General features: G+C 45.6%; 1 protein-coding gene across 1 annotated transcript in view; it reads left to right on the forward strand.

Annotated features, from left to right (window-relative positions):
• LOC142771250 (uncharacterized) overlaps nt 1-14314 on the forward strand; it is a 33070-nt gene extending 18756 nt beyond the window's left edge. The window contains exons 9-12 of the mRNA XM_075872719.1: nt 3323-3435; nt 7460-7636; nt 11376-11498; nt 14182-14314. Of these exons, the coding sequence (XP_075728834.1) occupies nt 3323-3435; nt 7460-7636; nt 11376-11496 (411 nt within the window). The 3' untranslated portion in view covers nt 11497-11498; nt 14182-14314. The remainder of the gene's footprint in view (nt 1-3322; nt 3436-7459; nt 7637-11375; nt 11499-14181) is intronic.
• Nucleotides 14315-14964: the final 650 nt, after the last annotated feature.

The raw sequence follows: 14964 nt of genomic DNA on the forward strand, positions 1-14964 counted from the left end.
GTAATATTTACCAAGATTCAAAAAACTGTGCCAGGATCGTCTAAATCGTGGTGGAACATTGGGAGCTATACGTTTTCAGCTATAGCTACAACCTTCGCAGAGTATATTTAGTGTGACAGACAAACGGCGAGACGGATGGGTTAATACAGTGGGAATTCATTTTAAAATGGGATGTGACAGTGAATAACGCCCCGAAGCTTACGACTTGTGATATTATGTGTTAGCTGTCGTTATACCATTTATATCACAACGGCCCTTTGCTGCACCCTTGGGTGTACTTACAAAATTTTCCTGTATTGTGCCTCAAGCACAAAGCTTCAAAGCAATGCGAATACGTCCTCATTTTTTTCTGAATGCTTATTAGGACAAGCTTACAAAATGCAGTTTATGGCAGCTGCACCACTTTCAGAAGTATTTCTGCATTCACATACTCACCATGTGTAAAGTTAGCTGGGTTAACCTGTCTTTTTCGACTTCGTAATAATATTTGTTGGGGTTCAACACCCCGAAACCTCGATGTGATTATGAAAGACGCCGTAGCTGAGGGCTCCAGTAACTTTGACCACCTGCAAATTCTTTAACATGCACATAAATCTATAAGCACGCAGGCCTTGTGCATTTTCGCCTCCGTCGAAGATACGGCCGCCACAGCCTGGATTCGATCCCGCGACCTGCGGGTTTCTCGTCGTAAATAGGGAGGTTTGAAGTAGCGTACGCAAAGCTTTGGTGTAGCATTTGTTGCCGCTTTGCGTGCGTAGTACGTTATACCATATTGCGGGCTTCCGTTATGTGACGGAAATGGCGACCGATGGGAACAGACGCTGTTTTTGCGTACTCCACTATGAGAAAGTTTAATGACTGTACCAACAGGACCAACTGTATTGTTCTAGTTGTATTTTTCGTTTTTTCCTGTTTCTCTCACTCAGCAAGCTTACGTAACATTGCCGTCATCGGCGATATTTTCGCTAACGTGGTTTCAAACAGCAGTCTACTATGCCTTATTTTTTCGATTTAGTGTACAGTTATCTCGTGTTGACCTACGCGGCTGCTTGTCGAATATGATTATTTGAGTTACAGCTTAGGTTTGCTAGTGCACACATTAACTGTCGTGCCAACTGCTCTATAGAGTACTCCATGGCGATTCTTGTCTCAAGAGCTCCAGTTATTTGCCGCCTGGGTAGAAACATCCCGTTTGACGTCATCGGTAGAGCGGCTTGTCGCTGTTGACCCTGGCTTTAAGCTCTGTGATTCTGGCAAAACGATCAGGACCGGTTACAGATCAACTGTAGTGACAAAGGCCGGCGACTTTGCTAGCAAAAGCCATGCTTATGCGATACCAAACAAAATATTGCCTTTCACACAAAGTGTGCGGTTAATATCTAGCCATACGCGACGCTTTAGGACATTCGACTCAAGGCTGTTGAGGTGCATATTCTGTATCTTTTCTTAAAGGGACACTATGAAGAGCCCTTATTAGTAAAGTGACTTCACAACCCAAAAAACACCGATTTTACAACGACACGACCCTTGGTGGTGAGCGAAAAAAAAAAAAAACCACGCGAAAAGAAACTATGGGCGTGAAGACGTCACCTAGATATTTCCGCACCCAACACTGCGACGTCGTCAATTTTCGAAGGTGTCTGCTGGGTCCTACGTATATTCTAATCAAGAAAATTGAAGCACATTGTAATCTGTGGGTGCCGTAAGCTTAGCATGCGAAGTCTCAGTAAATTTCATCGATCCAATGCCGCGAAAATACGAAAAATACATTGCGGAAGTTCTTACGTCACACGCGAAGTTTACAGCGCGAAATTTAAAAATGAAACTTCAACTTCAATTTTTTTTCGCTAACAGTAAACTTTGACAATAAAACTTATGATATTAGAGTTTTCAGAGTGCAGCTTATTAATTTAAAACAACTCCTTGTTTCTCCTAGGTGCCCCCTCAAGCATCTCCTTGCGATAATAATGGTAGTCGTGGTGCTGTGGGTATCTAATTCAATAACACGAAAGAGACGTTCTCTTTCGAGTCCGGGCACTCTTGGCAAAATGATGTTCAGGCTCCTTTACACCAGCGACTATCAACAGCCACGACTATATGTTAGCCACAAAGCGATTGGTCGCAAACGGCCATTTCGGCCGCAAAAGCGTCTGCTTTAGCCCACTTGCTCATTGCCCTATTTCGGGGGCAAAACACCTTATAGAGTCTCGGCTTGTTGGAGTGTCATGTCATCGCTATGGTATGTCATAAACGAGTGTGCGCAACCAAAACTGCGTAGATCTAAATACTCGCCATCGATCGGTACAGTGTATCTATTATGGGTTAAAGTCTCGTCGGTATAGACTATTTTACTTATAGGCTTCAGTGCTGCCATGTTGGAATGTTAACCTTTGTGTTTTGCATGTTTAACAACTAAAGGAACAGTTATATGGGCGCATACACCTGAAGATATCTGAGTTGATGCACGCAATGTTTTACGAACTTATTAATTTGCATCACAATACACAAAAACAGGAAAACATCAACTTCACAGCCCAAGATGGCGGCGCCCATATGTCTGAGGTAAAGTAGTCTATACTGCCTGAAACATTATGTTTGCCTTCGCAGCGGTGTCAGAATCAGCGACGAAGTTGACCAAAGTGCCCGAGTTTCTTATCTAAAACCGAATACACAAATGTTTTGATTGATATGTGGGGTTTAACGTCCCAAAACCACCATATGATTATGAGAGACGCCGTAGTGGAGGGCTCCGGAAATTTCGACCACCTGGGGTTCTTTAACGTGTACCTAAATCTGAGCACACGGGCCTACAACATTTCCGCCTCCATCGGAAATGCAGCCGCCGCAGCCGGGATTTCATCCCGCGACCTGCGGGTCAGTAGCCCAGTACCTTAGCCACTAGACCACCTCGGCGGGGCAGACACAAATGTGCACCTGTGCGAAAAAGTTATCTACTTGAAACGCCACTTCTTCAACATGACAAACCTGAAAGTGATACTGCGTTTAAACGAGTGGCTAGAAAAAAAAATGGTACAGAGTAAAGATTCTGTCGCGACCAACAGCAGCGCACATTGCATGCTTCTTCGCTTCCTTGGTTTCAGGTTAGTGGAGCTCAAACAACTCCATTTGCCGCCACAATTTTTAATCGCACTATTGAAGTCGCTAATCTCTGAGCCAATAATGTGCGCCGTAACATAACCTCAGCTTGTCTTTGCGGGGCAGCAGGCGTGAATTAATTGCGTTAGACGCAGGTGTTAATGAGCCTTTTATGTATAACAGTTGCATTGTTTCCTGTATTGTCTTGTTTTACTTTTTTTTTTAGAACGTGAACACAATTCTTCACAATGGACACCCACCACTGCGACCGTCTTTCTTCCTCATCGGTGAAAGTTTCGCCACCATCACTTGGCTGAACTACGCGTTTAATAACATCAGGTAATCAGTTGCTGATTGATGATTGATATATGGGGTTTACCGTCCCAAAACCGCAATATGATTATGAGAGACGTTGTAGTGGAGGGCTGCGCAAATTTCGACCACCTTCTTTAACGTGCACCCAAATCTGAGCACACGGGCTTAAAGCAAGGTAATCAATCACTGGCGCCCACCTCCGCAACTTAGGGAGAGCCTTGCACATTGGTTGATGCCTATCTTTAATACAGGACTTTTATTAACTACTACTACCAATACTACTACTACCATTACTACTACTACCACTACTACTACTACTACTACTACTACTGCTACTATAGAATCTAGGTGATGAGGGCTTTCGTGGTATTAAAACATGTAAGCTTTAGATTTTAATTCATCGCGAAGGAAGGACAAGTGAAAAAAGTTGTGTGGTCGCTAATCATTAGGCTTAATGAAATGTAAAAAAAATAAGAGGAACCTCCTCCCTGAATGGAAACTGCTTGAGATACGGGAAACATTCGTAAAAGAACAGTCTGAGACTCCTCTTTTCTTAACTTGTTTGTGTTCCTTAGCCTAACGTGTACCTGGCGTTGCGGCTTTGCTGTGTTTCCAATTGCGGTTGTTTGGTGCCAAGTTTTAGAACATGGGCATGGTTTTTCTGAATTTTTCGACTGCCTCTTCATATAACGCGACTTATATCAAAATCAGCCGACGTGCTGTATTGTTTCGCTTGTAGGCGATGTCGTGTACTTACAAGCAGCAGCGGCCCTGTTCCTCCTCACGACTGAAAAAAAATAAAATAAAATTCAGATGACAAAGGGAGATTAAGTTTGATGCAATTTGCGAAGTTTCATGTCCACAAGTTTACTTACCTGTGATAGCTGTGATAAAAAATGACATTCTCGAAGGGTAAATAATCGTTGGAAATTAGTCGCGAACACGATAAAAGCGCCATTGATAAATGCCATTTCAGTCTATTGATGAGTGGTCTAGTGTTTTGAAAAGGATTTTCAATGAGCTGTGGTATAAATAGCGGTTGCACTACCCTGCATTAAAAAATAATATCTCAAGAGCAAAACTTGTACGAAGTTAGGCCGCGCGCTGTCCAAGCAGCTCGCTGCCTTGTTCTTTTGCTTGTACATCAGCCTCCAACTGCTGCTTCGCATATGCAAAAAAACACACTGTACCTCAAAGTAGCGACCGAGTCTTGAATACCACTTGGCAGTTTGTTGCTGTGTAGTTCGCTTGAGAAGTCACGTCCACGAGTGGGAACGTTGAGGACATTGATCTCGATGCTGTAACTCACAAATGACTGTGACGAACTTCTATTCAGGGACAGGATGCACGTCCATGGAGCAATCGTGTACGGGCACATAATGTTCAATGACCGTGGCACTGGTCAAGTTCTACCGCCAAGCTTTTGGAACTCGACGCGTATCGTAAAGCAGAATGTTTATAAATATAATTTGGTAAGTGCGCTTTGTACAACATAAATTAACCTGTAGAAGCTTGTATATACATTCTGTATCTTATCGGTACTTACCTACGAAGAAGAAACCTGGAGACTTACAAAGAGGGTTCAGCCCAAATTGAGGAAGACGCAGCGAGCAATGGAAATGAAAATGATATGCGTAACCTTAAGGGACAAGAAAAGAACAGAATGTATCAAAGAACAAACGGGTGTTAAGGAAATCATAGTCGAGATCAAGAAGAAATGGTAATGGGCAGGGCATGGAGCGCGATGGCTAGATAACCGCTGGTCATTAAGGGTAACTGAGTGGATTACAAGAGAAGGTAAGCGGGTGAAGGGGAGACACAGTGTTTGGTGGGAAGATGAGATTAGGAAGTTTACAGGTGTAAAGTGGCAGCAGCAAGCACAGAGCCGAGTTGACTGGTGGAACATGGGAGAGGCCTTTGTACTGCAATATGCATGGTCAGGCTGACGATGATGATGATGATGATGATGATGATCTTATAGCAGAAGCCGTGCATTACGTTCTTCCATTCCCTTCATCTTGGTTACGCCCTTGGTATAAATGCTCCGAGGACTGTCCAGAGGCACTGCATGACACTGCGTGGCACCAACGCAACGTGTGCGGTGTATACAGTAAGCATGGTCATACGCCTGCGTCTTCTTCACAACCGCCCTCGCAGCGAGTTACAGCTTATATTCCGAGCTTGTATCTATGACGTCCGTCGCTTTGCCTCTCGCGTCTTCCCATCCTCTACTTGCAATAACCCTTGTTCGATGGCCACTAAACCCACTCCGCGAATTGAACTCCAACTGGGAGATTGTCTGTGAAGGCTCCAAAGCGAAGCGCCTTGCTTTTGTGCCAGTACGCTCCAGAGAAAGTGGATTATTCGTGAAACAGCTCTGAAAATGCGACCAAACCAATCGTAAGTTCTACACATATCGATACGCTATCGGCGTAGGCAGTAACTTCTACTTATTCAATGCCTGACATGAAAAACACCCTGATTTCAGGGCACATCGCGACTTTGACGTCATTTTATACAGCGACTCTCAGGGTAAAGTGAAGGTGTAGAACCGTAGTAGAGGTGTGTATATGAAAAGTGTTTAATGATTAAGAGTACATGGTACTCTATTTTAGGAAAGCAGAAAACCATTCCAACACCGTTTAAAAAAGTGTCTAACGATGTGGGATACGTGGTGCTCTGTGTGTTTTGACTAAACTGTGGACACTTTAAGGCACTAGGCTACGCACTCAGCTATAGGCCGTGTTTAGAAAAAGTTGTTAACGATTTAGAGTACGAGGTATAATATTATGAGAGAGCATAAAGCTGTCCCATGGGCCTCACACTTGATGAGGTCGTGGCGACAACCTCTGTTTAGAAAAGTTGTTAACAATTCAGAGTACTTATGGGAGAGCAAAAAAGCCGTCGCGTGCGCCTCACATTTCGTAAGGCTGTGTCGACAGAAATACTACGAATTCCTATCCCTAATGACGTTAGGCAAGTGCTCTGAAGGGCCTGGACAATAATAAAATTCATGTATATTGTAATTTGAATTATTTCTGCAGCGTTTCAGATAGAAGATTTCTTCTTACTGGAAGGCGTTTATGCAGTTTGTTTTTGGTTGGAAACCTAAAAGGACCGGGATCATTCAATGATAGATTCTCACATCTGTGTTCTCCAAACTTGATGTTTTAGGTAGTAACGATTTTCTCGCAAAAGTGTGACGCAGCACTGCAAACAGTTCTTTCTTTGTTTTTCTCGTGTGAAGTAATACGCGTAGTGAAAAGCACAAGAAAGCTCTCGGTACCAAACAGCATAATGTGAGAAATGTTAGTGTAAGGCTTCAATGACAAATTTGATACGCACTTTACAAAGTAATGATGGTGTTCGCACCTTTAGTAGCAGCGAAGCTGACAGCACGGTGTAAGAATATACAGTTGCTGACACACTGCACGCAAAGCGTGAAAAAGCGCAATTCTAGCGCGTACAGCTAATGTTCGGGCCGTAATCAGTTATCCAGCAGCTTCAGCGGTACCTTCATAGATGGCGCTACGACGAGGGGGGTCAGCCGTCTCGGCGGAACGCTCGGCAGAAATGCGGATGCTGCGAATCTTTTTGTTGGCACGTGTGACCATGCTGTTTTGAAGCCAGGTTTCTCTTTTGTTTGCCTGCCTTGAATGTTATTCCATCGATGAAGGTGACATAAAACTGCTGACGAGGTTCCTGCAGTGGGTAGAACGTGTTTTGTACAGAACTGCCGTTCTCTCTGTCGGACTTGTGCGGATGCAAGCTGTTTCTAGTGTGACTATAATTTTACTAGGATGATAAGGTAAGTATTCTGAGTAGAACCGAGGGTAGTTTTTTATATCTAGCTTGTTGCAAGTGACGTCACACTCAGTTACGACAGGCCGCTGATATATTACCGCCGAGAAATGGCGCTACGTGAACGCGTCCTCAAATACTGCAGATATGTCGCGAAGTGCTGCACCACAGCAGGAACTGGCTGTATGAAAATAAATTGCTTGTACGTTATTTGTGGGGCCTCTCGTGTGTATCGACCATTTTCCAGGATACGGCGCACTGGGCTCTTGGGATGCTTCCCCACCAGAAGCTCGGTTACACCAGGTTCTTCCTCTCGACGACAGTCGGCGCCCGATACTACACGCCCGCCAAGGATGCCAAGTACGAGATACTGGCAGCCACCTACTTATCTGACAACGAGCCGCCGTACATTGACATCGGCCTGGTAAGCAGCGAAATATTAAAACACTGTCGAACTTCCTATCGGGCTAGTTGGTGTTATATCCGTGGTTGTCGGCAGGTGGGAGCAAAAGGACTCCCCTCAAGAAATATACACGAACACTCTCCCCCCCCCCCCCCCGACAAAATCCTGCCGATGCCCATGGTTGTATCCCATACGCCATATATTTTTTTTTTTATCGCGAACAGGATAAAAAGAAAACTAGCTGAGAAGAGGACAATGCACAGGCCAAGCGCTATCTCAGCTAGTTCTTTCTTTTTTTCCTGTTCACACTAAAAAATGTGCTGTCTGGCTTGGTGAGAAATTCGTATCACGAATTTAATTGTCATCATTCCAAGCATATTCTTTATATTGTCGCCCCGCCGCGGTGGTCTAGTGGCTAAGGTACTCGGCTGCTGACCCGCAGGTCGCGGGTTCGATTCCCGGCTGTGGCGGCTGCATTTCCGATGGAGGCGGAAATGTTGTAGGCCCGTGTGCTCAGATTTGGGCGCACGTTAAAGAACCCCGGGTGGTCGAAATTTCCGGAGCCCTCCACTACGGCGTCTCTCATAGTCATATGGTGGTTTTGGAACGTTAAACCCCACATATCAATCAATCAATCTTTATATTGTAGTCTGCAATCTACGGCATGCGGCACAGTATTACATGTCCCATGGCACTACATCAGAAACACACCCTCTGTTTTCGTAATCACTTCCGATAAGAAGGCCGATATGGCCATTTTGACCTAAAATGGTATTTTCGCTTGTAACCTACGTTTGATCGTAGCATTGTGACATGGTGTGCTGAAAATAATCATGACTTTGAATTCAGTTTTGTTTTGTCAATTCACCAAACTTTTCTCTTTCCCTGCAAAACTTTTCCCCCTCTCCACCCACCCCATTTGCACCTCGGAAACCCGCTGTGTCGGCTTTATGCAACTCGGTGGTCCGCCTCAGATTGTTGGGATGTCTTGCTTAAAAGATAAATGAAAACTTGATTTCTTTTACATAGCATTTCTCATTGTGCATACTACAATAAAGCTATTTATATAAGCTGCGAAACTTTCAATGTATAACCAGATGAAGCGTAGAGGCTTTTCATAATGGCAAGCTAGGTACGTCTTGTTATAATAGACACTTTTAGTTGGGAGTATGTAGCGAGCCCACGTCCGCAGCACTGCCACGGGAGAGAACTGCGCATGTGCAGTACGTAACGTACCTATTTCAGAGATGCGCGCGTACGCCAGAAAATCGATCATGCATACGTAACGCAACGCTTACTACGTTGCGTTCTCGCGAGACCTCGAAGAAACCAGAACGAGAGTATATGGTGGCAGCAGTGGCGTTCGACGCAGACAGCAGCAGTGGACCAGATGCAAGGCATGTGCACTTCACAATGAAAGACGATGTTGTCGTGCCAGACAGGACGAATTCAAGCGGCGCGTTTCGGCATCCTGATGACTCGGAAGAAATCGTCTGGCGTTTCACAAAAATCCTCGAGAATCGTCTTCGATAGGTTGTGTGCGGGAACGCGTCTTTTTCTGTCAACAGTCTGGGCCAATGAACCCGTAAATAAAACGGCAGCTTGGTACGTACTTTTATTCATGGTGCAACAGAACACGCCTTGGACTTGGTGCGAGCTTTCACTACCTAAATGTGCCGGCAGTAATCGTAAGGCCACGAATACTTGGAGCGCGAACACTTCCTGCAGGGTACGCTATAAGCCTCATCTGCAGCAGCGCTGAATAGAACACAGGGGTTGATCCAGTGTGGCCGTGCCCGATCAGAAGCATTGCGCAGCCAAGGTCAAAACAACAAAGGTGAATGTGCACATTCAGTGCACCTAGGAACGATGCCAAAAATCTTCACAGCAAACGACACGGCCTGAATTGTATACGCTGGTGGCCCTTACCCAGGCCGCCAGGGTGTTTTTTGCGCAGATCACAGAGGCCACGTTGTTACTGGGACATATCATACTTCTAGCGTGGGTGGCGCTAACAAGCATTCAAAACCCTTGCATCTCGAATACGGCTTATCTAGTTGAGTGAAACGCATCAAGGTACGCTGAACTAAAAGTGTCGTTGCACGCTTCACTTGCAGCGTACGCAACGTATAATTAGAGAGTTGCAGTACTGCGTACGCTGCGTACGGGGCGGCGTTGCGTACGTAAGGACGCCACGTTCTGCGTAGTGCGCATGCGCAGACCGCAACGTGAACGTATCGCGTTACGCACGCACGCATGAGATGCGTGCGTGCGTACGTATGAGGTGATCGCGCCGCTCTCGAACAAGTTCGCGACAGCGCGAGACTTCGTTTTGCAACGTTCATCACCAGCAATGCGTCGCTTCGGAAGTTGACATCTGTTGTACCACGGGGCCTAATCAAGTGTGAGGCTCATGCGACAGCTTTATGCTCTCCCATATACTTATTACTCTCAATCGTTAGCGACTTTTTCTGAACACACAATTCCGCTGAGCTAGCCCAGCTTCACCGGAACGGCTTTCTGCTTTCCCATAGTCGGGTACCAAGTACTCAAAAGTGTTGAACACTTCCTGTAAACACAATGGTCTTTTGGCTGAGACCAGTATCAGTATGGCTTTCCTGCGTTGCGTGATCAATGACGTGGTGCCACCATACTAAGAGCACCGCTTCTGCCGTAATGATCTTTTGAGCCCTATAGTTTTTGTCAATACGGCCTCATTAAGTGTGAGGCCCATAGGATGGCTTTCTGCTATCTCTAAACCGTTAAGCCCTTCTTTTTCTTCCCCCCCCCCCCCCTGGCTCTCCCAATAGTGTAGTACTCTAAAGCGTTCGCAATCTATTCTAAACACTAACCTTCCGAGTACAGTACAAAGGAATGACAAAGATTTAGTTTTCCCTTGATAAATTCACACCGTTAGTCTTGTTTGGTTAACAACCACAAGCCCAGCCCTTAGCGTTTCATTAATGTGGTCCGTATACGGACCACCGAGAAATTACCGGGTCAAGACAAATGAGACGAGGAAGTTGCACTCACGGTTGAAGGAAGCGCAGAACATTAAATCACCTGCACATCGGCGACGCTCCAAACGAGCGGCCTGCTCAGCGTCCATGGCGGGGAAAAAAAAAAAACTGTATGATGCCCTGGCGCCCTATCCCCTTCTCCTCACACCACTGCTCCTCACCCTTATTACCTGTACTACCCCTTTATGTATTATATCGTCACGTGGCCGTGACGTTGACGAATACAGAAGTCTTTATGCCCAGGATGAAACTGTATTTCGCTAGACCTGCAGCTGGTAAATTGAAGGTCAGATTACATCAACACACTGCACTGATATCGGCGAACAGAGCATCGGCCATCGACCCACCGACAAGCGGTGACGCGCGTCGGCATTTATACACGTGCCGTAGAATATGTGCAATTCCGCTTAATATCAGTTGCAACGTGTTTCCGGTGATGAAAATGACGCCAACACTGCACCATGTCTTTTGGCTCTTTGCAACTTGCAACGGTTAACTTGCAACCTTTGTCCCAGAAAACCGGGGACTAAAGGCGAGCCGTTGTGTGAACCACGTACGTCATCGCTCCATTTTCGTATTTTGCATATATCAATTTCGAAGCTTGTTTTCTACGATATTCGACGTGTGGAGGGATAATGGGGCATCGGGGATTCCCCTTCCCTCCACCCTTACTGGAGAACTGAGCGCAGGTCTGTGAAATTTTTTCTTTTGTTTTTTTCCTCGTATTATCTGGCACCCAGGTCTGTCGGAACAAAGACTGGTCGGCGGCTTTCCGCGAGGAGAATCCCACCGGTGCGTATTACGCCAACACGAAGATCCAGAGGATCGCCACGTACGACAACGAGAAATCGTTTCGGGTGAAGGTGAGGCCTGGTGCGCATTACGCGCTATAAGCTGATCAAGCGGTTTAGTTCGTTTGACCACTGAACACAAGATAGCTAGACTCCGTAGTTCCTGTATACAGCCGTTTTTCGTTAGTCCGAAGTCCGTCATATTGGGTACGCAAAGATAGTTCGTTGGGTACGATGCTTAATGTGCGCATCCAAGAGGATAGCGTAAAACGTGTGCGCAGCGGTGACAGACACTAACGCTAAGGTTGCGTTGCCATATTCTAAAGCTCTCTTTAGGATGGTTTAAAAAGCGGCTTGAGGTTGAGCTGTTCATCGGCAAAAAAATAAAATAAAAAATAAAGTGGTGGTGGGGGGGGGGGGGAGGCAAGACACTAGAGGAAGTCTGGAACAGGGCAAACACATCAGTTTTACCGCCATGGCGAGGCAGTGGGTGCGATAGCAACAAATTGTAACATTATACAAAATGAGACTGACAGGAAACTCTTTTGAACCCGTCATCACATAACTACAAAGCAGTGGAGTAGCCAGAAATGATTTTCGGGGGTGGGGAGAAGAGCTAGGGTTTAACCGTACCTTACGTATGTTGGGGCGTGAGTCTGTATGTTGGCGTATATATATATTCGCAAGCACAATTGAAAATTTTCAGGGGGCTAAACCAGCCCACTAAGAGGGAGCGCTTGTCTGTGTTCTTTCTTCCGTCCTCGTTCCGCGTGCGCTGTTCAGCCAAGATGATACCACCAAGAGGCGTTGAACTTCCCCTCCTTATGGCTACGCAACCGCAGCAAAATGGTGCCGTATGAGAGCACGCTTTAAAGACTGCGTTGCTGGGCTTGTTGGTTCACAATATTAAAACTAGAATTGCAAAATCGACGAAGACAGGAAGCAACACAGATAGACAGGGCAGGTAGCATTGTCCAGTGTATCGGTGTTCCTTTCTGTCCTCGCCGATTTCGCGCTTCCAAGTTTTAAGAGTAAGAGAACGCGGACGCTCCATGGAGTGATGCTCTTTTTGCACAGTCTTTTCGTGTGTAGAGCGCAGCACCTATAGAAGGGTACAAGAGCCGGGCGCCGATGCTTGCCGAGATAGAGCGCGTGCCAGCGATCGCGACCACGCCTTAGAATCAAAGCTCACGGCGCTTGCTCTAGCGACCCCCCCCCCTCCCCCCTTCCCACCTACGTTCTCAAGCATCGACTGGCTTTTCTGTTTTGGTTCCTCTCCTATATTTTAACGTGATAGCGTTAAGGAGTCCGTTTCGCAGAAGTTCCGGTGTCGGCGCCAGCAGCTTAGCAATGAGTGGAAAGTCAGTTGTACGTGACCAAAAAAAATCCAGAGACGCAAATAAAATACATAATAAAAATGTTTGCTTCTGTTGAAAAACCCAGACCTCCTGCGTGGCAAGCTGGTGTTTTACAAAAGAGCGGCGCCATTCCTTGAAACTGCTTCAGAAAAAAAAAACAAACAAACGCATGCTTTATGAGTGCCATGAAGCGGGAGGAGTCTCATGATGTTGCGCGGATAGAATCGCATCAGGCATCAAACATCTGAATTGCGCAACGCGACGAGTGGGTGTTTTATGATCCACCCATTACAATGCACTCAGACATATCTGAAAACCATCGCCAGCAAAAGTAAGAACATACTGAGCAGATATGAGGTTCGCATGTTGACTTATATGGACGCAAGGGCCCTTCAACGGTTCGTAAAAAAAGAATTGTGGCGCCTAACAACTGTACTTGCAGTAGGCATTCTATAGGATAGCCTGAAACAGCCTATGTTAGGCACAGGGGCGTTCGTTTCCTTGTGACAAGTTCGACGCATGCGCTGAGATGCCAAGAGAGGCTATGGAAGTGGATACTCATGGGGCCCACTATAGCCATAGAACTGCACTCTTCGAGTCAAAGGTCATAGCGTCCTCCAATTTTCAGCTTACCCTTTTTTTATTCAGAATTAGGTTATAGCGTTTACCCATTGAAAAACGCTAGAACACGACGACAAAAAGCGCTGATGTTTTGCCGTATTCGGGACATTAGGCTCGCTCCCGTTCGCGTTTGTCGGTCGTGGTGCTCTGTTGGTGTTCTGTATACAGTAAACGGATTTCGTTATAGAGTTAAAACAAACTTCCCACGATTTTCCAGCGACATTTTTGTTCCGGAGATTCCGCGTCTTTGATGAAAACTGATTTTGATGTGGTACTAGAAACATTTCATATAGTTCTTCAGCGCCATCTCGTAACAACGTACAAGCGGCAGAATTCACGTGTGTATTCATGACAGACGACGCTTGCACTAGAAAAAAATAAAACGAAGGAGTTTCAAAGCTTAAGAAACAATGAATCTGGTTAATTTTGCAGGGGCCTAACGTGGCCTTCTTGGCTGGCGCTAGGTCTTTCTCTGGTGCAGACGAAGTACAGTCGAACCACAGCCTGTCACACACCATGTGCAAACAACAGCGCAAGAACTAAGGCGCAACGCCGGTGGCGGCACCACCACTATATACGAAACTATAAGTAAGCTACGAAACTCGGGCGTTTCGTAGCTTACTTTTGGCTCGCACGGTGGGCTAGCTTATATCAGACAACCGATGTTTTACCTCGAACATTAGGAGCTTCCTGTCACCGCGCCAGGAGTGGGATGTGTTCACGCGATGCTTTTTCACGAGTCCATCTGACAATGGCTCTCCCGTTTTTGTACGCAGCTGTGCAGGGGCAAGAAGCTCGTAGTCGAGGAGAAGTACGGCTTGGCCGTGTACGACGCAAACTTGGACGACCCGGGAAACGTCTGCGGAGACGGCGCCTACTCGCGCGTGCGCTATCTCAAGACGTTGATGAACTTCTTCAACAAGAAGTTTAACACCAGCAGCGCCTACGACGAGTGCTTGTGGCAGTAGCTCTCCTTCTACAGCAAGCGCCTGCTATACGTATTACCCGCGTATATCAAGGAATCAAGAGACTTTGCCTTCAGTGTGTGTGAAACGACCTAGCCTGATATTGACTGCGGAAAAAAATGATTTTATAGCCGTATTTATGTAATTGTTCAGTTATGAATCGATGAACTTGAATACAAGCGGCTCTTCAATTGAACGTTCAAAGTCCTCATATCGTAATTATAGAGTTTGATACAAATTTCCCTGCAGACTTCAGTTTGTAGCATTAATACATATAATTGGTTTTCTAGCTTATTTGTTCATCCATGTGCAGGTTTTATGTACACATACCTATCTGAAGTGAGCAAGTAGATGAAAAGTAGAAATAAAAACGTAATCTTTATACAGAATGCCATAGTTAACGGCTTTCAGATGGGAAGGATTTCTCAGTAAACTGCAACGCACTTTCTATCTATCTATCTATCTATCTATCTATCTATCTATCTATCTATCTATCTATCTATCTATCTATCTATCTATCTATCTATCTATCTATCTATCTATCTATCTATCTATCTATCTATCTATCTATCTATCTATCTATCTATCTATCTA

Source organism: Rhipicephalus microplus, chromosome 9 (assembly GCF_043290135.1).
Source record: "Rhipicephalus microplus isolate Deutch F79 chromosome 9, USDA_Rmic, whole genome shotgun sequence".
NCBI lineage: Eukaryota > Metazoa > Arthropoda > Arachnida > Ixodida > Ixodidae > Rhipicephalus > Rhipicephalus microplus.